The 23746-nt window shown below is 51.4% G+C and overlaps 1 protein-coding gene across 1 annotated transcript in view; it reads left to right on the top strand.

Annotated features, from left to right (window-relative positions):
• TMEM120B (transmembrane protein 120B) overlaps nucleotides 1-23400 on the top strand; it is a 42972-nt gene extending 19572 nt beyond the window's left edge. The window contains exons 3-12 of the mRNA XM_004753197.3: nucleotides 771-887; nucleotides 5227-5286; nucleotides 5954-6049; nucleotides 11729-11818; nucleotides 17763-17828; nucleotides 18455-18516; nucleotides 19842-19934; nucleotides 21679-21743; nucleotides 22112-22180; nucleotides 22731-23400. Coding sequence (XP_004753254.1) covers nucleotides 771-887; nucleotides 5227-5286; nucleotides 5954-6049; nucleotides 11729-11818; nucleotides 17763-17828; nucleotides 18455-18516; nucleotides 19842-19934; nucleotides 21679-21743; nucleotides 22112-22180; nucleotides 22731-22844 — 832 coding nt within the window. The 3' untranslated portion in view covers nucleotides 22845-23400. The remainder of the gene's footprint in view (nucleotides 1-770; nucleotides 888-5226; nucleotides 5287-5953; nucleotides 6050-11728; nucleotides 11819-17762; nucleotides 17829-18454; nucleotides 18517-19841; nucleotides 19935-21678; nucleotides 21744-22111; nucleotides 22181-22730) is intronic.
• The last annotated feature ends 346 nt before the right edge of the window (nucleotides 23401-23746 follow it).

Raw genomic sequence — 23746 nt, 5'->3', positions numbered from 1 at the left:
AAAAAAACCAGGAGTAGCTTCAGACATCACTGGATCACTGGATCCTGGGGTCGAAAGATGTTTTTAGGAATCTGTTTGTTTTTTCCCCCCTTTCTAAATCCTGCCTTCCTCTAGATTGGCTTCTTGCTCAGGCTGACTGCCCCCTTATGGTCACCCAGGTGGCCTCCAGCAGTGCCCAACTTATATCTTCCAGATATAAGTCTCCAGCCTTCCTTCCTCTTGGTTGGGTTACCCCAGGAGAATAACTTGTTTTTCAGTAAAAGTTCTGGGTGTGATCCTAATTGGCTGGAATTGGTCACGTGTTCATTTGTAAACCAATCACTGAGACTCTGGTTAGGCAGTACTGGGTCATGTGCTCAGTTCATGGGCCTGGGGGACAGAAGAGCCTTACTGGAACCATATGGAGGGGGAAAGAGGATGAGAGCTAGTTTCCTGGAGGAAGCTGCTGTAGGTCTTTGGTGTAGGTGGTAGGAAGTCTGGGATCCCCGGGGGGAAATACTTAAGCTCATGACTTAGTTCGGTTCTTGAGACCAGGATCATATGTTCACCTCCCAGTCCTCATGTCTTCATGGTTTGGAAAGTGCTTTCATTCCCCCACAGGTGAAGGAGTCCAATGGGTGCTGTGATCCCCAGGCAGGCAAGGAGACTGATTGAGGTTGTAAGAAGCATCGAGATAGAAAGATGGCAGGGCAGTGCCCAGGGCTCCCACATCTTCCTCCAGTCTGAGTAACACCCCTGCTTCTCCTGTGCCCACATCTCTGACCGAACAGGTACAGGAAGCATGCCAGCCGGGAGGAGGCAGAGCTCATTCAGCAGATGAGTGCCAACATCAAGGAACGGCAGAACGTCTTCTTCGACATGGAGGCCTACCTGCCCAAGAAGAATGGGTAGGAGCTGGGAGCTTATTGGACCCCTGCTGCGGGCAGATGCCCAGGCCTAGCGTACCTGGTTTGGTGACTCCCATCTCCCTGCTAGGGCTTGAGGCTTGAGGTTGAGGAAGCAAGGGCAGGAAAGAGAAGGAGGCTTCCTCATGCATTCCTCCCTGGAACAGGAGGGGATCTCAGGAGACCTTTTGTGAGGAACCGCATACAAGATCTGGTTTCCGGCACCGGCTGCATGCCTGGTCTCACCCGAGGTGAAGAGGAAAGGTGTTTTCTCCCAAAGAACAAACATTTATTTTATTTTATTTTAAAGATTTTACTTATTTATTTGACAGAGACAGAGATCACAAGTAGGCAGAGAGGCAGGCAGAGAGAGAGGGGGAAGCAGGCTCCCTGCTTAGCAGAGAGCCCAATTTGGGGCTTGATCCCAGAGATCATGACCTGAGCCAAAGGCAGAGGCTTAACCCACTGAGCCACCCAGGCGCCCCCATGGGTTTTATTTTTATTTTAAATTCCAGGATAGTTAACAAACAGTATCGTGTTAGTTTCAGGTGTACCACAGAGTGATTCAAGACTTCCATATGTCACCCAGTGCTCATCTCAACAAGGGCACTCCGTCATCCCCGTCACCTAGTTCACCCCTCCCAAGCCCCCTCCCCTCTGGTAACCATCAGTTCTCTGCACTTAAGGGTGTGCTTGTTGGTCTCTCTCTCTCTTTTTTCTTTTTTTTTCCTTTGAGAACAAACATGTATTGAGTGCCTGCTGTATGCCTAGCCTTATGCTGGGAGCTCTTGTATTGTCTACAGCTTGGTGAGTCAGACCCAGGTACCCAAATTCTACAAGGTACAAAGACATTAGGGGGGTGTTCTGCTCAGGCGGCTCAGCCCAGGTTTAGATGTGAACACTCTTCCTCCTTTGGAGAAGTCCATTTCAGGTGACATGACTGCCACCTGTTCCAAAGTGAGATCAGACGGTGTTGTATCAGAACCTGAGGTGGGCTGCTAAGTGCACTCCCATCCCTTCCCTGTGGCCCTTTCTCCCTGTTTTGCCTAAGTGCTGAATCAGAGCCCCTGGTCAGGAGGCTTACTAGTTCTTTTACACTTGAAGCCATTCCTCTTGGCTTCTCCTCTTTTACCACAGGAAATCCTCCCTGAGTTGGGTGGGAAGGAAACAGGCTCCCCACTGAGCAGAGAGCCCGATGTGGGGCTTGATCCCAGGACCCTGAGATCATGACCTGAGCAGAGGCAGAGGCTTTAACCCACTGAGCCACTCAGGCGCCCCTCCCATGACCCTTTTTTACAGAGTGGCCCAGGTCCACGTTCCCAGCTCCAGCCTCCTCAGTCCTCTGCGTATTTTGCGACAGTTGGAAATCTTTGGATTACAAATGACAGAAAGCCCAACTCAGAGTGCTTACAAAAAAATGGGCAATTTATTGGCTCATGTAACCTCAAGGTGCAGAGGTGGCTGCAGGTCTGGCTGGATCCTGATGCTCAAATGATACTGTTAGGCTCTGTCTCTCCATGAGCTTTCCTTTTATTCCCTTTGCCTTGTGTGTCTTGCTTTTAAGGAGACTTTCTCTACAAGCTGGCCCCAGGCGCTCTGGGTTGGCATTCTGCCAGCTTAGCAATTCCAGCAGAGAAAGCCTCTTTGTTTCTTTGTAGTTCTGGGAAAAGTCCCAGGACTGAGTCTCATTGGCCTGAGACCATTGTGTCACATGACCATCATTGACCCAATCAGGAGGATGCAGTGCTTTGGTTGGCTAAGGCTCTGTCATATGCTTTACCCCGGGACCTGGAGGGGGAAAAGAGATTCTCCGAAGGGAAATGGCACTGCTCTTTCAGGAAGTAGGGCCTGTATCTCTAGGTGGGAAGGGGGGGATTGATGTTCTTTTTACATCTCTGTTCCAGTTACCTCAGACCAGAAATGCCCCTCAAATTTATTCAGAGCTAGAAAGAAGACTTTTCTCCTCTCCGCCTTCTACTCGCCCTTCAAAGCCCAGTTCAAATGTTACCGACTTGGTGAAGCCTTTCCAAAGACCCCTCCTCCCTCTGTAGAATTAAACCCTTCCTCCCCTGAGATTTTGTAACTCTTTACTTGCATCTTTATTAGTGCCATTAGAGTACAGGCTGTTGTAACAAAAGCCCAATGATACGGGGGCTCAAACAAGGGGGAAGTTTCTCTTCTCACACACAGCAGTCCAGAGCTGAGGGGACCAAGAGTGGCGGGCTCATGGGGTCATCTAGGGACTCGGTGCTTCCATCTCCAGCTCGCTGGTTCACCACCCTTCAGGGAGTTGTCCTCACCTACGCGGCCAAAGCTGGCTCTCACCGTCACATCTCCAGGGAGCGGAGGGCAAGCGGACACCTTTTAGAAAAAAAAGTTTGCTGTTTCCTGGGGAAGCCAAAAACACACTTATTCTATAATCTAGAAATTTCACTCCTGTCTGCATAGCCAATGGAAATAAGTGCTTCTGACCTCCAATAGACATATATAAGAAGGTCGACAGCAAAGAATCCAGACACAAAAGGTCCCATGTTGCAAGAGTCTTTTTTTTTTTTAAATATTTTATTTATTTATTTTACAGATAGAGATCACAGGTAGGCATAGAGGCAGGCAGAGAGAAAGAGAGGGAAGCAGGCTCCCCGCTGAGCAGAGAGCCCAATGTGGGGCTCGATCCCAGGACCCTGAGATCATGACCTGAGCTGAAGGCAATGGCTTAATCCACTGAGCCACCCAGGCACCCACAAGAGTCTTTTATAAGTGAAATGTCCAGAATAGGCAAATCCATACATGTGCAATAGATAGTGGTTGCTAGGTGCTGTGGGAGGGCGGAAAGGGAGAGACTGCTGATGGGTATGGGCTTTTTTTCGGGATGACGAAAATGGTCTAGAATTGGGGCGCCTGGGTGGCTCAGTGGGTTAAACCTCTGCCTTCGGCTCAGGTAACGATCCCAGGGTCCTGGGATCAAGTTCTGCATCGGGCTCTCCGCTCAGCAGGGAGCCTGCTTCTCCGTCTCTCTCTACCTGCCTCTTTGCCTACTTGTGATCTCTGTCTGTCAAATAAATAAATAAATCTTTTTAAAAAATGGTATAGAATTAAGTCATGGTGATGTTGCTGTACAATGTTGTGAATATACTGGAAACCATGAAGTTGTATGCATGAAAAGGGTGATGTTACAGCCTGGTGGGCTCAGTCTGAAGAGGATGCAACTTTTGATCCTCAGGGTTGTTAGTTCGAATCCCATGAGGGGTGTAGAGATCACTTAAATAAATAAATAAAGCTTTTTTTTTTTTTTAAGGATGATGTTATGGTATGTGAATTACATCTCAGTTAGAAAAAAAAAAAGAAAGTTGTTCATAGCAGTGTATTTCTATTAGCCAAAAACTGAGGACAACTTAAGCGTGTATTGGTAGTAGAATGAATAAATAAGTTGTGGGGTGTCCACTCAGGGGAACACTATACACAGACAACGTGGGTGAACCACCCAGGCATAGTATTGAGGGAAAGAAGCCAGGCATAAAATATACTATAGGTATACCTATAAATATATTGAAGGTTATACTTCAGCTTTAAAAAAGAACCCTTTCTAGGGGCACCTGGGTGGCTCAGTGGTTAAGCCGCTGCCTTCAGCTCAGGTCATGATCTCAGGGTCCTGGGATCGAGTCCCGCATCGGGCTCTCTGCTCAGCAGGGAGCCTGCTTCCTCCTCTCTCTCTGCCTGCCTCTCTGCCTACTTGTGATTTCTCTCTGTCAAATAAATAAATAAAATCTTAAAAAAAAAAAAAAAAAAAGAACCCTTTCTGGGCACCTGGGTGGCTCAGTGGGTTAAAGCCTCTGCCTTTTGCTCAAGTCATGATCTCAGGGTCCTGGGATCGAGCCCCGCATCGGGCTCTCTGCTCAGCAGGGAGCCTGCTTCCCCCTCTCTCTCTGCCTGCCTTTCTGCCTACTTGTGATCTCTGTCTGTCAAATAAATAAACAAAATCTTAAAAAAAAAAAAGAACCCTTTTTAAATTGACCTAGAGATTTGTAGAGATTGTACACATTCCATCACCTCATTGGCTGGAACTCAGTCACATGCTCACACGAGCTGCATGGGTGCCTGGGAAATCTGGTCTCTAAGCCAGCTAAGATGGGGGGAAATAGTTTAGTCATGACTGCATGTGTCACAATTGTCTCATTCTCTAGTTAGTCTTTATTCTCCATGTGAGAATTTTTCTGCTGAGTTTAGCACGCTATTTTCTAACATCCGTGCTCAAGGCATGCTTATTGTTTGAATGTTTTTGGTTGGGGCCCATTCCTAGGGCTGGTAAGGAACGAGTCAGCCCTCACCAGTCCTTTCCTTCCAGGCTCTACTTAAATCTCGTCCTTGGCAATGTGAATGTGACCCTTCTCAGCAACCAGGCCAAGTAAGTATCTCTGACCCCCGCCTGACTTTAGGGAATCCAGGAATTTTGCCCTTTCCACTTAGAAGAAATGAACTAGCTAAAAATTTTGTGTAAATGAAAAAAATTTATAGTGTGGCCTGTGGCCCTTGGTCTTTCTGACACTCTCCTTCTCAGTGAGGAGACCACCTTGGGAGTGTTCCTTCCTTCTTTTCCTGCAGTCAGTACATTGGGTGAGCAGAAATGCCACTCTCCCGTGAGAAACGGTCCCTGCTCTGTTCCACCCCCTCATCACACACGGTTCTCCTGGGAAGCAGGCAGTGCTGTCCACCTGAGATCAGTCAGTCCCAGGGGCGGTCGAGCTGTGGCGTTTCTGCTGCCATAGCTGATTAGGGAGGAGCCCTTCTCCACCCCCTGCCCATCCCCATCACCAGCCCAGAGACCTACCCCCAGGAGCCCAGGGACATGGGAAGCTTTGCTCATCTGTCCTCTTTGTCTCATTGACCATCACCATTCATTCAAGGCCAGAGCTTTCCTTTAGTGGGATCACGAGGTTCCTGTGGGCAGTGGCTGGTGGTAGGCAGAGGATCTGATGGTGCCGAGGATTGTGTCCCCAGACAGGATATAGTTATATTACTGTTAACTATAGTAATAGTTACGTGACCTTTCCTGGGGGTGTCTCTCACTGCAGATTTGCTTACAAGGACGAGTATGAGAAGTTCAAGCTCTACCTGACCATCATCCTGCTCCTAGGGGCTGTGGCCTGTCGATTTGTCCTCCACTACAGGTAACAGGAAACATGGTGGTGTGTGTAAGTTTGGTGAGGGCTGGGGGTGGGGCTCTCTCCTGTGTCTGCAGTATTTGGGCGATTGTAGGTAGAGAAGAGCTTTTTCTCATACGGAACATCAGTCCTGTCTACTCGACATCCGTCCAACAAATACCTACTGAACCACTACTGGAGAGACCTTATAACTAGGAGTTAGGAAAGAGCCCAGTGGCACAGCCACACAATGGAATATTATTCCTATAATAAGTAGGAATACAGTAGTGACATATGCTACAACATGGGATCTGACAATGTTATGTTCAGTGAAAGAAGCCAGTCACATATTGTATGATTCCACTTATATGAAATATCCGGAACAGGTGAACCGATAGAGGCAGAAAGCAGGTTAGTGGTCAGGAGCTGGTGGGGGTGGGGGATGGGAGGGGGTGCTGTTGATGCGGAAGCGGTTTCTTCTGGAATGAAGAGAATATTCCAGAATTAGATAGAGGCAATGAATGTATAGCTCTGTGAATATACTAAAAAGTAACGAATTAGGCACTTTGAGAGGGTGAATTTTTTGGTATGTGAATTATGTATCAGTTATAAAAAGAGAAAGCAAGAAGAAAGGAAAGGAAGAAGGGAAGGAAGAAAAGAGAAAAAAAAGAAAAAAAAAGCCTGCCTGGGTTTGAATCCTGGCTTTGGGACTGACTGGCTGTTACCATGAGCAGGTTCCCTCTGGGAGCCTCAGTCTCCCCATCTGTAAAACGGGGGTGACACCAGGCTTTGTTAGCACCGTGTGCGGAGGGCTCTGCCGGGCGCCAGCCGCTGCTTCTGGAGCAGGAAGGAGCCACGTGGCTCTGAGAGGCTGAAGGCCAGTGCCTCAGGGGGTTTCATTCCTCCCCGGGCCCTGGGTTTTGTGCCTCGAGGGGAGGCAGCAGAGTACAGCTTGGGCATCTGGCCCTGTGTCGGGCTTATTTGCTGGCAAGGGCTTGGCTGGGAGTCGGGTTTCTGGTCTGGCCACTTGAATGTCCAGACAAAGCCTCTTTTAGGTCCTGGGCCCATGCCTGCCTGCTGCCTCGGGCTGGCCTGTTTCCCCAGAGGCTAAAGGCTGCGCGCATCGGCACTGCCTGCTCACATGCCCCTCTGGAAGGGAGAGACGTTCTCGATGTGCAGCCAGATCCCCTGGCGCTGGCAGATCTGGGGCCCTCAAAGGGCAAACCTGTGGTTGGTTCTAAAGTTCAGCGAGGGCCTGGCTCTCTCAGCTTCTCATCTCCCCGTCCCTTTCTGTATTCATTTCCTGGGGCTCGTATAACAAAGCACCACAAACTGGTTGGCTTGGGACAACAGAAATCTATTCTCACACAGTACTAGAGGCCAGAAGTCTGAAATCAAGGTGTTGGTGGGACCATGCTCGCTCTGAAGGCTATAGGGGAAGGTCCCATCTTGCCTCTTCCAGCCTGAGGGCTGCCGGCTTCCTTGGCCTTCCTCAGCTTAAAGCTGCTTCCCGCCACTCTCAGCCTCCTGTGCCTCAATCTTGTCACGTAGCCCCCTTCCCTGTGTGTCCCTGTGTTTGTCTCATGGCCTTCTCGGGAGGACACCAGTTCTTTGGATTCAGGGCCTACCCTAACCTGTTATGACCTTGTCTTAACTAATTAAATTTGCAAAGACACTGTTTCCAAAGGTCATATTCTGAGGTCCTGGGTGGACGTGAATTTTGAGGCAACACTAGTATACCTTCCGTGGGTTAAAAATAGGACAGGGGAACGGGACTGGACAGGCAGCTCCTCTCTGTTCTGCCTTCAGGGAAGTCTGTCCTGCTGTGTGACCTTGGGCAGATGACCTAACCTCTCCCCACCTGGGTTTCTTCACACACAAAATGAGGGTAACAGGAGCTCCTTGGTAGGATGGCTGAGAGGACCGGATAGGTTCTATTTGCAGTCTTTATTTTTTATTTTTTTAGATTTTATTTATTTATTTGACAGAGAGATCCTAAGTAGGCAGAGAGAGGGGGGCGGGAAGCAGGCTCCCTGCTGGGCAGAGAGCCCGATGTGGGGCTCAATCCCAGGACCCTGGGATCATGACCTGAGCTGAAGGCGGAGGCTTAACCCACTGAGCCACCCAGGCACCCCTATTTGCAGTGTTTACAGTAGTGCCTGGCACTTAAGTGCCGTCTGAGTGTGAGCAGTTGTGATCGCTGCCAGCATTTTGCGCTAAGGCTGGGCAGGCTGTATGAGACTGCCGCTTAATGTCCAGTGCATCCAAGGAGCAGGATTCTCTTTCCTTACTCTCGCCCCCGTGGGATGGTTTCCTTGCTGGGGGCCCCACAGAAAGGCCCTTCTACCTAGAGGTCCAGGTCTGCCCTCACAGATTGTGTGACCTTGAGTAGAGCCCTTGCTCTGTCTCCGTCTGCTTCCTGTCTTTCCCGTGGCCAGAAGACATCTGCCCGCGCTGCCTGGTCCTTGGGAGGCTTTGGTGAGGCTGCTAGAGAGTGCGATGCCTCTATGTTCTGCCTTCAGGCCTAGAGGCTGGATCTAGTTAGTACTGTTCTTTGTCAGGATTTGGTTTTAAAGCTGCAGGAAAAAGGTGGTTGGAGTTAAGCTCAGGTTCACTGGGGCTTGGTTTTGGATCTCACTCCAGGGCAGGTCGTTTCCTCTCTCTGGGCCTCAGTGTCCTCATCTGTAAAATGGGAAGTTGTCCTGTCTTGTTGTGTGTTCCCCCAGAGGCAACCCCAAGACAAGCATTTGGGTGCCAGTAGTCTTTCAGAGGTGATCCCAGGAAACATTGGTAGGAGAATGGGAAGTAAGACAGGAGGTGCTCCCCTGTAGGCATCTGGAGAACTGGGGGGCAGCATGGAACATGCCTCAGTTACCCACTTGAGGGACGAGGGAACAAGGGTATTTATCTTCCAGCTGCTGTTGGTTAGGGGAGTTGAGGACCGCTTCCAGAGGGCAGCAGTTCCCCCTGGCCCCGACCTGCCTCTCACAGCAACGGGGGCCTGATAAAGCCAGGCGTGCCAGGAACGGCAGGTTTGGCTGTCGGGAGCTATGTCGACGGGCGCAGATGCCACAGGAAGCCGTCCTTTAGGGTTGGACGAGGATTCAGAGAGATCGTCCACATGAAATGCCTGCGGCGTTGCAAGTTCCCAGTAATTAGAGCTGGCCTGGTGTGGCCTGACTCAGGGTCCCAAAGAGGTGCGTGTTCTAATCCCCAGAATCTGCAAATGTGTGACCTTGCTTGGCACAACGTCTCTGCAGATAGATTAAGTGAAGGAACTTGAGAAGAGATTATCCTGGATTATTCAGTAAGTCCAGGGATCCTTATAAGAGAGAGGTTTGAGGGGCACCTGGGTAGCTCGAACTTGAGAAGAGATTATCCTGGATTATTCAGTAAGTCCAGGGATCCTTATAAGAGAGAGGTTTGAGGGGCACCTGGGTAGCTCAGTGGGTTAAAGCCTCTGCCTTCAGCTCAGGTCATGATCCCAGGTCCTGGGATCGAGTCCTGCATTGGGCTCTCTGCTCAGCGGGGAGCCTGCTTCCTCCTCTCTCTCTGCCTTGCCTCTCTGTCTACCTGTGATCTCTGTCAAATAAATAAATAAAAATCTTTAAAAAAAGAAGGAGGTTTGAGGGTCAGAGTCGGAGAAGAACGTGATACCACCAAACAAGGAATGCAGGAGTGTCTAGAAGCCGGCACAGATCAACACGGGCAGTCTCCCTGAGAGCCTCCGGAAGGAGCCCAGCCCTCCCCATTTCAGACCTCGAACCTCCAAAACTATAAGAGAATGAATGTGTGTTGCTTTCAGCCACTAAGTCTTTTGTTACAGCCGCAACAGGGAGCTCATACACTCTGGCAGAGAAGGCTGGGGCCGGCACCTCCAGCATTTCCCTGAAGTGCTGGGGCCATAAAATCTTACTTTTATTCCCCTCTCTACAGAGAAGGTGTAGGAAAGGCCCAGCGAGAAACATTCTGGTAACCACGGCTCACGACTCACTGTTGGGCCTGCCTCCTGCCTGAAGGGGAGCTCGGAAGTCGGTGTCTGCGTGACCCTCTGCCCTGGGGAGGCCCTCCCCCTCCCAACACCCCATTCAAGTCAAGTAGGCTTTTGATTTCCTTAGAACTCAGCATCTGAGACTCATTTCTCAGGCTTCGGGTACTCTGTGATCCTTCCCAGAGTTACAACGGGGACTGCAGGGAGCCCTTCCTATGCCCCCGGCCCCGCGTCCCATGCTTCCTGGGTTAAACTCCCACCTACGCGGGAGCTGCTCTCCCGCTTCAGTGCAGGCGCGATCGCACAGGAGAGTCACCAACTTGCCCCTCATCCCACAGCTCGGAAGAGGCAGAGCTGGAATTTGAACTCAGGCCCTGTGCTTCCAGAGTCTGTTCCTGGCCCTCCCAGGGCAATGGTTCCTGGCCCTCCACAGGCGATGGCTCAGGAGGGCTTGGGGTTGAAAGTCTGTCATCTGTGACCACAGAACAGGGTGACATCACTTAAAAGCCAACCTTCCAACTTCGGCTCTTACTGTTTGAGTCATACCTTTCCATTTCCCTGCCAGGGTTATAGTAATTGTCCCAGTTCGGATATGGAAATGGAGGAGATGGGGGGGTTTCTCCCTCCCTGGTGCAGGTGGATACCCCCCGCCCCCAACAGTCGTGAAAGGATTTGTCTGGCACTGGAAAGGACAGAGGGGCTTCCCTTTGGGTTGGAAGCTAGAGCCTCCATTAGAGTCAGTGGTAGGGGAGGTTCCGAGGGGCCGTCTGTCATGGGCTCTGCCCCAGGGCCCTTCACCCAGCCATACTCAGGTAGGGGGTCAGCCCGCGAATCTCACAGCAAAGCTGAGGCCGGGTGGTGGTGGGGGAGGTCTCTGGTGAGGTCACATGCCACGTGTCTCCACGTATCTGCTAGCTCTCCGCCCTGACCCGGGCACAGCACCGGCTCCAGCCCCTCTGTGCTGTCCTAAGGCCTCTCTGCCTGGCTCTGGGCCACGAGGACTGCAGAGCAGGCAGGAGGTTCTTAATTCATCTTACAGACCATTCAGGCCATAAGCATTTTTTTTGTGGGCACTGGGGTGGCTCAGTCTTTAAGCGTCTGCCTTTGGCTCGGGTCATGATCTCAGGGTCCTGGGATTGAGCCCTGCATCGGGCTCCCTGCTCAGCGGGCAGCCTGCGTCTCCCTCTCCCATCCCCCCTGCTTGTGTTCCCTCTCTCGCAGTGTCTCTCTCTGCCAAATAAATAAAATCTTAAAAAAAAAAAAAAGAATTCTTTTGTAAGTGCAACAAAGTTTATAGATGTTTTAAGGGGAAGGAAGGGAATTGACGTTTGTAAATTACACTTACACTGTAGACAGTTTAAGACACTCAGTTTTCTGCTTGAAGTCCTCCGGTTGCCCTTCCACCAAACATTTTACGTCAGACAGGAAGAACGTAGAAGGGAACGAGGATGTCCCAGTGCTCAGGGAAGGGGACAAAACCTCAGCCAGCGCCTTAAAAGCAAGCAGGATTCTGGCAGAAGAGGGGGACAGGCAGGCTAGGTGGCAGCCACGCTTACTCTGTCTTCTGCAGAATGGGGTGGGGGGGGTTGTTCCCAGAGGCAGCCTGGTTTGCTGTTCTGTTGCCCTGTGGCGGGGGAGGGGGTGCGGGGGGCTGGTGAGAGCCATCCACCGTTCTCATGCCTGCGCTCCTCCCCGGGGCTGTTTTTTTCCACCAGGGTGACGGACGAAGTTTTTAACTTCCTGCTGGTGTGGTATTACTGCACCCTGACAATTCGAGAAAGTATTCTCATCAGCAATGGCTCAAGGTAATTGGGGGCCCGGCTTTGCGCGGGGGGGAGGGGAGGATTGGGGGAGCCAAAGGGAAGTCTGTCATGGAAGGGATGCATGTGAGGGCTGGCACCCTCAGCCCATATTCCCTTCCTCCGGGGAGGGGCGGGGTGTCCCTGACTGCCCCAGGGTGGAGGAAAACCATGTCTGCTGCTGCGGGGCCACCTTCTGTGGTCTCCTGCTTACCAAGAACTCTAACTCAGAGAGGTTTAACACAACAGAAGACTGGTTTTCTCCTCTCAAGGAACAGGTCCGCTGGGACTGACTTCAGGTCAGGCTTAATCCAGGTGTTTAAACAATGGCATCAGGATCCACTTTCTCTCCATCCCTCCCTTCTGCCTTCTGTGATGCTGTCTTCATTCTCAGGCTCCATGCAAAGGCATCCCGGAGCTCTGGGCCCACGTCTTTTATTTCTAGCATTCCCAGCAAAATAGGGCACCTTGCTGTTTTCCAAGAGTCTCACTGGGTCCCACTGGCGCCTGCTGAATCCTGTGCCTGTCTCTGAACCCATCACTGTGGTCAGAGAATGCACGACTGACTGGTAAGGCTTGAGCCTCGTGCCTGCCCCTGCAGGCCACCATCAGAAGCCTAGGAGCTGAGTGTCAAGGGGACAGTGGGTTGGTCCCCAGAGGATAACTGGGATAGTGTCATTAGAAGGATGAATGGATTCTGGTGACAAGAGTAGGTGGTCCCCCACAGGGAGATGGGGAGGGTGGAGGACAGGTAGTGAGGGTCTTGGTTCAAACCTGCCTTATTACCCAGGTGGTGCTAAGGAGGAAGACAGCCAAGCTGGGAGGGAGGGTTCCTGAGTTCTAGTCCCACGGCTGTTGCTGAGTGGCTCTGTGGCCCTGGGCTATTTTACAGCCCCATGGGGACATGTGCCTCAGCATTGCGAAGTGACTGGAGGCACAGTTGGGGGGCTCCCCACCTCTGAGGGGCTGCAAATATGAGGAGCCCTGCTCTTTTGTCATTCTCCTTCCTACCCTTTCTCTGAGCTGAGAGTCTTGGGGCCCAGTTAAGACCCACGATTTGCCACCTGTGGGGCCCATTTTCCATAGGTCTGATCTCCTCTCCGGGGTACGCTGTTTCCTCTCTGTGTACCAAGCTTGTCCCTGTTTTTCCCTGAAACGGAAGGTAACAGCCTCCCAGCCCCTCCCTGCTTCCTCCCTCTTGGGCGCTAGTAAGGACCGTCATGAACTGTGGATTTAAGATTCGGGGTGTCTGCAAACCCCTCAATAATTTGCCACCTTTTCACTTTTCTGCCCAGTGGTCTCTTATGGCAGATCCCTGCCCTGCCGGGCCTTAACCTGAAGGTAGAGCCCAGAGGTAAGGACCAGGGGCCCAGCGATTTTTTAGGTATGCGGCCCTGTAGCATGTAGCCTGTTAGAAAAGATCAGTGTTTCTCAAACAGCACTTATTCGGGACCTATCCTCACCATTTTTGCCTTTTCCGTGTATCATCCGGATGATAATTTTCAACATTCTAAATCAACCTCCCTTTTTTTTTCTTTTTAACTTAAGTAAATACTAGTTTATTTTAAAAGGAAATTTTATTTCATCACTGTACGTGGGAAGCCAGCATCAGTTGCAGGAAAGAGGAAGTAGTATAAAAAATCTTTTGTTTTCCTTGTATTACGTATTGAAGTCAATTATTCTCGCTTCCAGGAGGTACTGAGCCTGAGGCCTGCTGTCTCTCCATATACGTACTTGTGTATAAAAAGGGAGATTAGTGGGCCTTGAGAGGCGTTAAAGAGACTCCTTGACTTAATCGGGAGACCAAAGAACTGAGCAGATGACCTCTTACCACCTGGTTCCGTATCACCTAGTGTTAGGCTTGAGTGTCATCTAAAACTTGGTGGTACGTGCCCCATGCTTTGGGAAACACTGAAGTAGAAAATCTTACCAAGGAAATAACATTCATAGTCTTCCTTAATTTTACTGAATAGTATCTTTCTGCTTTTGGGTGTCGTTGGAGGGGAGCCAGGGTGGCAGGTAGTGGGGAGAGAGGGCCAGGACGAATGGCAAGGACTCCTGGTCATAAATTCTCTACCTGTTCCCATGGGCTTGCTGGCAGTCTTACAGTTCCATCCTTCTGATGGAGTCATATTGAGTCTTCAGAGGCATGCCACATCTCTAACAATCACTAACACTTTAGTAAGAGTTACTCTTACTGTAGTAAGAGTTACTAAAGCTTACTTACTTTATTAAGAGTTACTCTGGTCAGCTCTTTATCTAGTGTGACGAGCTGTGTGTGGTGGGCATCTGTGGGGTGGGGCAGTATGTGGTGTGATTACTAGAGGGAAGGGAACAGGACTGAGTGGAGGTCCCTGCAAGTGTGGGGCACACCAGGAGAGTGAGGAGGAGGACAGGGCCCTGGAGGTGGGGTAGAAGTGAAGTTCCAAAGCCAGACCTCATGTGCCTAACACTTCAGCTTGTATCTGAAGTTGTAATTGTACTGTTCCTCTGAGCCTGTCTGCCTGCTTTGGCCTGGGGCAGGGGTTTGGATGTGGTGGGGTCTGGGGTCTGGAATGGGTGGGGTGGGCTTGGTGCTTTATCTTCTGGAAGGACTGGGAGCTGTAGCTCATTAGCTCAATGCAATAAGCAAATCAAGTTCCCTTGGAAATCCTGCAAATGAGGGAAACTGCCTGATAAGAGTAAATATGATGGGGGAGCATATATAGGCATACCTTGTCTAATTGCATTATGCAGGTATTGTGTGTGTGTGTTACAAATTAAATGTTTGTGACAACCTCATGTACAGCAGGTCTGCTGGCACCATTTTCCCAACAGCATTTGCTCATTTTGTGTCTCTGTCACATTTTGATAATTCTTGCAGTATTTCAAACTTCTTCATTATTATTATGTTATGATGATCTGAAATCAGTGATTACAATTTGCTGAAAGCCCAGATGATGGTTAGTTAGCATTTTTTAGCACTATTTTTTTTAAAAAAATTAAGGTATGTACATTGTTCTTCTAGACCTGCTATTTCGCACTTACTAGACTACCGTATAGTGTAAACGTAACTTTGAGAGGCACTGGAAAACCAGAAACTTCATTCGACTCGCTTTATCGCGACATTTGCTTTTATTCCCTGAAAGGGAAGCCACAGTATCTCTAAAGTGTACCTGTATATCAATGGTTCAAGGAGGTGCAAAGGGCTCACACAGTGCTAACCGTCCTCCAACCCGATCTCTTGCCCCAACTTGGAAGCGCCGGCTTCTGGCAGCCCAGACCACCTCCCCGCCAGACTGACAATCTCACAGGGAAGAGGGCTTTCCTTCGCAGGTTGAGTTGTAATTTTGACACAAGATTTCTGATTGGCTCGGATGAGGTCACATGCACATTCCTGAGCCAATCAGTGTGACTGGGGGAGGGGATGCAGAGCCCTGGTTGGCTGGCTCTGAGTCACGTGCCCAGTTATATCACTCCCGCTCCCCCTTAGCCACCCAGACTGAGCGTGGGGATGAGGTGGTTCACCCGAAGAAAGGCCTGGCGGGCAACCAGAACGTAGGGGGCGGAGCGGAGGTGGGGTGATTGACAGAGAGGCAAAACAGCAGATGTCCTCTGCGGTTAGTTCTGGGCCAGAATAAATGATGAATCAGGGATCGTGTTAGCTTTTCTGGCCAGCCAGCGCAAGGGAGCCTGCTTCCAACTGGCTATTAGAGGGGCCTTTCCTGGGATAAAGCCGTGTAGGGGCGGCCAGCAGGGAGGGATCCTCAGTGTGGAAGCCATTCCCCCATCTGCCACGTGACCCGAAGCTCAAAGCCAGAAACAGTCTGTGGCTGCTGGTGCCTCTGAGTGGTGCCCACGTGGCTAAGGTGTCCCGAAAGGAGGGCCGTGGAATGCTCGGGCACAATTCCCAGCTAGCAGGCCGCGCTGGTCCCACACCGCAGCTGTGTGTACCACTCTTAATTGGTTGTCTGCTGTCTACTCATTACAATGCCCATAGGCCATGCAGGCTGTATTTCCGTGGCAAAACAGGCCCAAAGAGTGACCACTAATGGGCCAGGTTTCTTTTGGGGTGATAAAAATGTCCTAAAATTTGAGAGTGCTCATGGTTGTTCAACTGTGTGAATGTACTAAAAACCGTCGACGTGTATAATTTAAATGGGGGAATTGTATGACATTTGAATTAAGTGACAGTAATACGGTTGCATAAACGTGTACAAAATCAGCTCAGCACCCTGGAGTGTGCAGATGGCTGAGGGGCTCGTGAATGCCGTGCCTCAATAACATACCAATTTTCACCCAAGACTGGCTGAAATTTTAAAGCTTGGAATCTAGCACTGGTGAGGGTTTGAGGCACCCAGTCTGTACCGCCCAGTCCTTGGGAGGCAGGAGCCCCGCTGTTCCCAGGCTGTATTTGGCAAAGCAAATCCCTGCCACATTGTGTTCCTTGAGCTCCGAGACGGACTGGAGGAGGCCAGCAGAGGCCAGAGACAGACTCAAGGACTTTGAAGGGTAAGGGTTTGAGGGTCCAGCTTTCAGCCTAGGCTGGGACATTAACACGGAGGACGGGGTGACAACGAGCCTCCCTCCCCTGCTGTGGAATGAGAGCCCTCAGTTGGGGGAGTACTGGGTTCTGAAACCAGGGTTCCCACAGCCTCCGGACTAGACACATGAAGTCCAGGGCTGGGCTAGGGCCTGCTGCCAATGGGGGAGTGGATGAGCCCAGGGCATGAGCTCCCGGGGAGAAAGTGCGTCTGGGATGCTGAGATGCTGTGTGGGCACTCTGGCATTTCTCTGTGTCTGTGTGGGATAACAGGTAGCTATAGCTTTGGGAGAGCATGAATGTGTGTGTGTGTGTGTGTGTGTGTGTGTGTGTGTGTACGCGTATGTGCACGTATGCTGTGTTAATTCAACACACTGAGCACCTGCTCGGAGCCAGGTGTCACAGATACACCAATGAAGAACATGGACAAGACCCCAGCTCTCCTGATGTTTACATGTGAGCGGGGAAGAGGGGTCAGAGAACAAACCGAGGGGAAGCAGTGCATAATTTCAGATAGTGGTAAGCCCCATGAAGAAAATAAAACTGGGCAGTGTGATCTAGAGTGGGGCTTCCTGGCTGTTTTAGATAAGGTAGCCAGAGAAGGCCTTTCGGAGGAGGTGACAGTTGGTCCGAAACTTGAATTTGGACCAGGAGCCAGGCAGGCCAAGTTCTCAGAGCAGTCCGAAGGCCCTGTTGGTCCGTGTGGGCTGCCGTGACAAATGACCACAGGCTGGGCGGCTGAAAAGATAGAAATCTATTTTCTCACAGTTCCAGAGGCTAGAAGTTTAAAATCGAGGTGCCAGCCCCAGTGGTTTCTCCTGAGGCCTCTCCTTGGCCTGCAGATGCCACCGTGTCTTCGGGGAGCCGTTTCTCTGTGAGCGTACCCTGGTACGCTGTGAGACACCCCTGGTGTCTCCCCCCTGCACAGACACCAGCCCTGTTGGGTTAGGACCCACCCTTAGGACCTCATTTAACCTTACTTACCTCTTTAAAGTTCTTACCTCCAAATACAGTCAAATTCTAAGGTACCAGCCCTAAGGGGGTTAGGACTACAACATAGGAATTTGGGGAGCACACAGTTCTGTCCATAACAGGCCCTGAGGTGGTAATGGGCTTGGCAGGTTCAAGAGCTTCAAGGAGAGGACAGGGAGACAGGGCTTGAAGTTGGGGTGCGGTGAGGGATGTGCTTTTAGGGTAGCTGGAAGCCCCTGGAGGCCCGAGTGCTTCTGTGGGCCTCTTGACCAATCTGTGGGTGGTTTACATGTGATCGTGCATCTCTGGAGGACAAAGGAGAGGGAAAAATCATGGCTTGGGCCTGTGTCTTGGCTGGAGGCCCGCAGAGTAGCCGATACACTCATAGTCTGGGAAGCAAGAGCCACCTGTGTTTCCCTCCCCACCTGAACCCCCTTTCCTTCTCTTATCTCCAAGAATTAAAGGCTGGTGGGTGTCTCACCACTATGTGTCCACGTTCCTCTCTGGAGTGATGCTGACCTGGTGAGTGTCTCATGGGGGCCTGTGAATGGGGAGCTGGTGGTGGATGAGGGACACCTTTGAGGCTCCTAGCATGGGCTGACTTTTAGGCCAAGAAGGAAAACGTGAGCTTTCAACTGGGCCACAGGGATCCCCCAAGCCAGCTGGGAGGTTTCTGGGGATGTCGGGGTGGCCTGCCTGCTGGGACAGAGGTGATAGGGAGCAATGGACAGAAAGAATTACAGGGATGAGGCTCGAAAGGAGGCAGACGGAGAGAGTGGAGATCAGTGAGAACTTAGGCTTCAGAATGATGATACTGGCCCCCCTGCTTCTAGAACGGGGTTAAAGCAATGATGAAAGTGATTGGGTCCAGCCCCAGGGACACTGCTGCTGAAGAAGGACAGAAATCAGGGACCTCCCTTTATTGTAAAAGCTTTTCTTCTGAGGGCACCTGGCTGGTTCAGTTGTTGGACCATGTGACTCTTGATCTTGGGGTTGGGAGTTCGAACCCCACATTAGGTGTAGAGATTACTTAAAATTTTTTTTTAATTGAAAGCTTTTCCTCTCTCTTGGCTGGAATGGAGAGGGGCAGGGATGAATGTCTGATTTCACAGCACACCTCACCTTTGCTTTTCCCCACTTCTCCGCAGGCCCAACGGACTGATTTATCAGAAGTTTCGTAATCAGTTTTTAGCGTTTTCCATTTTTCAGAGTGAGTGCCTCTTGCCTGGATTCAGGGGAGGGGGTATGGTTTTCGGTTTCCAGTTTCCAGGTCTTTCGCTGATGGAGGCCTCTGTCATTCCTCTTCCCTTGTGAGGGGTGTGTCTAGTGTTGAAGGAGCTTGGGGCAGGGGATGGTCCCAGAAATCCAGCAAAGAGCTCTCTGCCCCGAGATCACCACCCAGTCCTAGGGGAGGGACAGCCTGATTATCCCCACCTTCAGGAACCCCCACTGCTGCCTTTTCTGCCCTGTGTCACAGCTGGGGACCAATGGTGACTTTTGGGATCTAAGTGGTGTTGGGGACACTACCTCAAAATGGAAATAAAGTATATGTTCTCTTTCTCATTTAAGAATAGCTCTAGATTGGGACTCCTGGCTGACTTAGTCGGTAGAGCCAATGTCTCTTGATCTTGGGGTTGTAAGTTCAAGCCTCACGTTGGGTATAGGGGTAGCTTAAAAATAAAATCTTAAAAAAAAAAAGATTCGCTCTGGATTTTATATACAGTAAACCAGTCCTAAGGGTCCCCTCTGAGAAGGGGGAGCTTGGATAGTGGGGGATAGGGACAGAAAGAGAGTTTTGTTTTTTGCCAAGTACTAGTTTGTTCCCTTTGAATTTTATTGTGTATGTATTACTGACTCAAAAAGTACAATTAATTTTTAAATAAAACCCTGCCAACAAATTCAAATCTGTAAAGGCAAGAATGAAAATTATGTATAATCTCACACTTAGGAGTGATCACTGTTGATTGATCTATGTCCTTTCAGTTTGATTTATATATGCTTATGTACTTCATTATGTTGTCTATAAATATGGGATCCCTTTGTCCACAGAGCTTTGCTTATAACCTCTTTATTTTTTAACAATAACGAAGGGTATTTTTCTATGTCAAGACACAGAATTCTACCTCATTTTTGGTAACGACTAAGTATCCCATTGTATGAAAGTGTCTCTTGCCATCTTGGCATTAGACACAGCTCCCGGCACGGTGCCACCATTCCAGCAAGCATCTGCTCTAGAAGTTTCTAATCTCATGGGCGCTTAGTTGGGTCTTCAGATAACCTGCTCTCGTTGTATTCTGAAGAGGGGATAAAGTAGGTTCAGGCTGAAGTGTGTGTGTGTGTGTGTGTAGGTTCAGGCTGAAGTGTGTGTGTGTGTGTGTGTAGGTTCAGGCTGAAGTGTGTGTGTGTGTGTGTGTGTGTGTTGGGGTGAGAGAGGGTGCCCTCTGGGCTGTGAAGACCCATGCGTGTGCATGTGTGTATGCTGTGCTGGCATCCAGTCCTCTGGACCCTGAGCCGGGCGCTGTGCTCCCCCTATAGGCTGTGTCCAGTTCCTGCAATATTATTACCAGAGAGGCTGCCTCTACCGGTTGCGTGCCCTGGGGGAGAGGAATCATCTGGACCTCACAGTGGGTGAGTAGCCCCCAGCCTGGGGAGGGGATGGAAGGTGGGGACAAGTACCGGCCCCTCCCTGCTCCCCCAGACCTCACCGCTACTCACTGCCCTGGGAGCATGAGCCAGTAAGAACATAACAGCACCTACCACACAATGCCTGGGCTGCCGCCCTTTACCTGAGTTGCTTTTCATAATTCATCGTGGATTCTGTTTCAGTCGACAAGCTTGTGGCCAGCTGTGTGCCAGGCCTCCATGCTGGCTTCCGCCTTATCCTATTTATTTATTTATTCATTTATTTATTTTTAAAAAATTTATTTATTTATTTGATAGAGAGAGAGAGAAGGAGCACAGCAGAGCAGCAGGCAGAGGGAGAGGGAGAAGCAGACTCCTCCCTAACACGGGTCGGGGTTCTATCCCAGGACCCTGGGATCATGACCTGACCGAAGGCAGTTGCCTAACCAACTGAGCCACCCAGGCACCCCATGTCTTATCCTTTTTAAAGGCCTATTTTTTGGTCTGTGCTTTGTAATACAAGTAATTATATATGCATTATGTTGTGCATGTATAATTTGTGTAATATGCCTACATATATGGGCACAGGTGGCTCAGTCTGTTAAGCATCTGATTCTTGATCTCAACTCAGGTCTTGATCTCAGGGTCATGAATTGGGCTCTCCGCTGGGCATGGAGCCTACTTAAAAAATAATACGGCTATGTATCGAGGCACCTGGATGGCTCAGTGGCTAAGCCTCTGCCTTTAGCTCAGGTCATGACCTCAGGGTCCTGGGATCGAGCCCCACATTGGGCTCTCTGTTCAGCAGGGAGCCTGCTTCCCCCTCTCTCTCTGCCTGCTTCTCTGCCTACTTGAGATCTCTGTCTGTCAAATGAATAAAAAAAATAGTAATTAAAAAAATATGGCTACATATAAATATGTAGAGAGATGCATTGGGAATGTGTGCTTAACTTTTATATATAATATACATATATGTAAATATATATATATATATATATTTTTTTTTTTAGAGAAAGAGAGCAAGAGAACCCAATGGGGAGGGTCAGAGAGGGAGAGAGAGAGAAAATCTTAAGCAGGCTGTATGCCCAGCTTGGAGCCTGGCATGGGGCTTGATCTCAGGACCTTAAGGTCATGACCTGAGCTGAAATCAAGAGTCAGTCACTCAATCTACTGAGCCACCCCAACACCCCTGTGCTCAACTTCTTTAACTCACGGGTCGAGTGCCCAGTCAGAAGAGCTTGGAGAACTCTTAACTTTCTTAAGAGTTTCTTAACTCTTAACTTGGAGGAGTCTTAACTTTCACAGGAAACTAATAAAATTCTCAAATCTTTTGAGATGGTCATTTCTACCGAATTACTCTGCAGAGTAGGCCCAACTTTGTCAAGACTTACTTGAAATGATAGGTGCAGAAGTCCATTATGAAATGCAAAACCCCACGCAGATCAAAGACATTATCAAAAACCGGTGCCTGGCCCGTCAGCTTTCTGGAAGCGTTGTCAAGCCCTGTGAGTTCGTGATGACTTGAGGCGTGAGAGCGGTCAGACCCCGTGACGGGTGTTGTGCACGGTATCTGGGTGATTTTCATACTTGAGTGCTCACACACTGATGACAGGTGAGGGCTGCCCCCGACCCCGTCCCACGTGGCTAATCTCGGGGGACTGGCATGGCTAGGCACTAAGCGCTTGCTGGGGCTGTGGGGGCAAATGAACCCCCTCACACCGGCCCTTCACTTCCTCTTTCGTCTCCACAGAAGGATTCCAGTCCTGGATGTGGCAGGGCCTCACCTTCCTCCTGCCTTTCCTGTTCTGTGGCCATGTGAGTCCCCTGGAATTTGTGCGTATCCCCTGTTCTGGGCTGACCCCTGGGAACAAAAGGTCCTCAGGCGTCTCCCGCATTCACCAGCCATCCCTGAGCTGGCCCCACTGAGTTCTGGGGCAGAGATGGCCCCTGGGTCCTGAGCTGCAGGCAGGAGCCAGAAATGGCTCTCAGCACCAGCATGCTGAGCCCCAGACTTTTAGGCTGCTCTGGCCTAGGGTGCCCCAGTTTCATTTGGGGGGACTCTCAGGGTCATAGGACAGTTGATACCAGAAGCTGGGAGACCTGGTCCACTCCCAGGGCTTCCCCACATGCGTGTCTGTGGGAATCCGTTGGGGATAAGTGTTGCCTGCCTCCCCTCTTTCCAGTTCTGGCAGCTCTACAATGCCGTCACGTTGTTTGAGCTCTCCAGCCACGAGGAATGCAGAGAATGGCAGGTATGGGGTCGGGGGTGGGGGGGGTGGGGGGGTGGTGGTGTGTGTGTGTGTGTGTGTGTGTGTGTGTACGCATGCGCAGGCGTGTGCATGTGCCTGTGGCTGTGGGATGAGGGTGGGGGCTCCTGGGGAAGCCTGGGCTAGCTTGGAGAGAATTCCTCAGCTACCCCTTCGCTCCCCACCATGGGGCCCTGTGCCCAGAGCTCCCTGGCACTGGGGCCTGGGAGACTGTGGGAGGGAATCCGGGAAGCCGGGGACCCCCGAGTATCTGAGAACCCTACTGAATGCTGTGCGGCTGCCAGAGGAGACACCTTCCCACGCAGTTAGCCCAGATCTCTGCTTTCTGCTGTGGGAACTCTGCAGCTTGCCAGTGGCTTGTGCTAAGGGCTTGCAAGGTCAGGGGGCAGGGGCGGGGGTGGGTTGGGGGAGGGGGGTGTGGTTGGCCAGAGAGGTGTCTCAGCAGCGAGCTGACCAGCGCTGACTCAACCTTTTCTTCCCTTCCTCTCCTCCCCCTGCCACCCCTTCCCCTGTCGCCCTGCACGCCCCTGCGCAGGTGTTCGTGTTGGCGCTCACGTTCCTCGTCCTCTTCCTGGGCAACTTCCTGACCACACTCAAAGTCGTGCACGCGAAACTTCAGAAGAACAGAAACAAGGGGAAGAAGCTGTGAACCAAGGGACCTGTGCGCCCCCCTCTGCCCCCCCCCCCATGGGGGGTTGAAGACTGCAGGGGCTTCCAGCCGGCCCCACTGCCGCCCAGTTCTCCTCACGGGGTCTGTGGCCACTGGCAGCAGCCAGCTCGGGGGCCAGCGCATGGCGGGGAGGCGGGTCAAGGTCCCGGTCCCTGGCGGACAAGAGGAACGTGAGCCCTGCCTGTCCGTACAACGTTCGCCTGCCCCAGTCTCCCTATTTATGACCTATTCACCGCGGCCTCCTCCCGACTGCCCCGGAACCCGCAGTCTTCCCGCGCTGCCCTCCTGGCTACGGTGGAGCCTGGGTCCGTCTTCCTGGGGTGGGGTGGCCGAAAGCCTCAGGGAGCCCCTCAGGTTGGGGTCTGGATGTGCCTCGCTGGGGTGCCAACCGGCTCCTTACGGATCCCCAGTGGGTGGAAGGAAAGCCCCGGGCGTCCTGTGGAACCCCCCGCCCCCGGGGCCCACCGCTTCTGCTGTAAGCTCTCCTGGCCGCCGCTGCTCTGCGGTGGGGGTATTTAAGTTCTCAGAGAACCACTGTCTGTCTGTGCCTTGTGCTCGTTGCGGTTCCCAGGCTGCCGGCCACCCGGGGACAGCTGCCCTTCCTCCCCCCGGGCTTGGCCCCACGCCCCCACCCGCGTGGGCCGGAGGCGGGAGGGTTCGCTGTGACCACCAGAGGGCGCCCCAGCCTCGGCATCCCGCGGGCGGTTGGAGGTTTTGGTTTTTAGTTTTTTTTTTTTTTTTTTGACACTTGCGTTTGGCTTCCTGACCCCCACCCCTCGGCCCACTTCCCGGAATCCTGGCAGCGAGTTCTCAGAGTGGGATCCGCACTTCAGCGCTGGCTGAGACTCAGGCCATCGTGGAGTTCACCCACCCTCCCCACT

Source organism: Mustela putorius, unplaced genomic scaffold, assembly GCF_011764305.1.
Source record: "Mustela putorius furo isolate JIRA1106 unplaced genomic scaffold, ASM1176430v1.1 tig00537248_pilon_pilon_pilon, whole genome shotgun sequence".
NCBI lineage: Eukaryota > Metazoa > Chordata > Mammalia > Carnivora > Mustelidae > Mustela > Mustela putorius.
The sequence above is the reverse complement of the archived record's forward strand: the minus strand, read 5'-3'. Positions and strand labels throughout refer to the sequence as shown.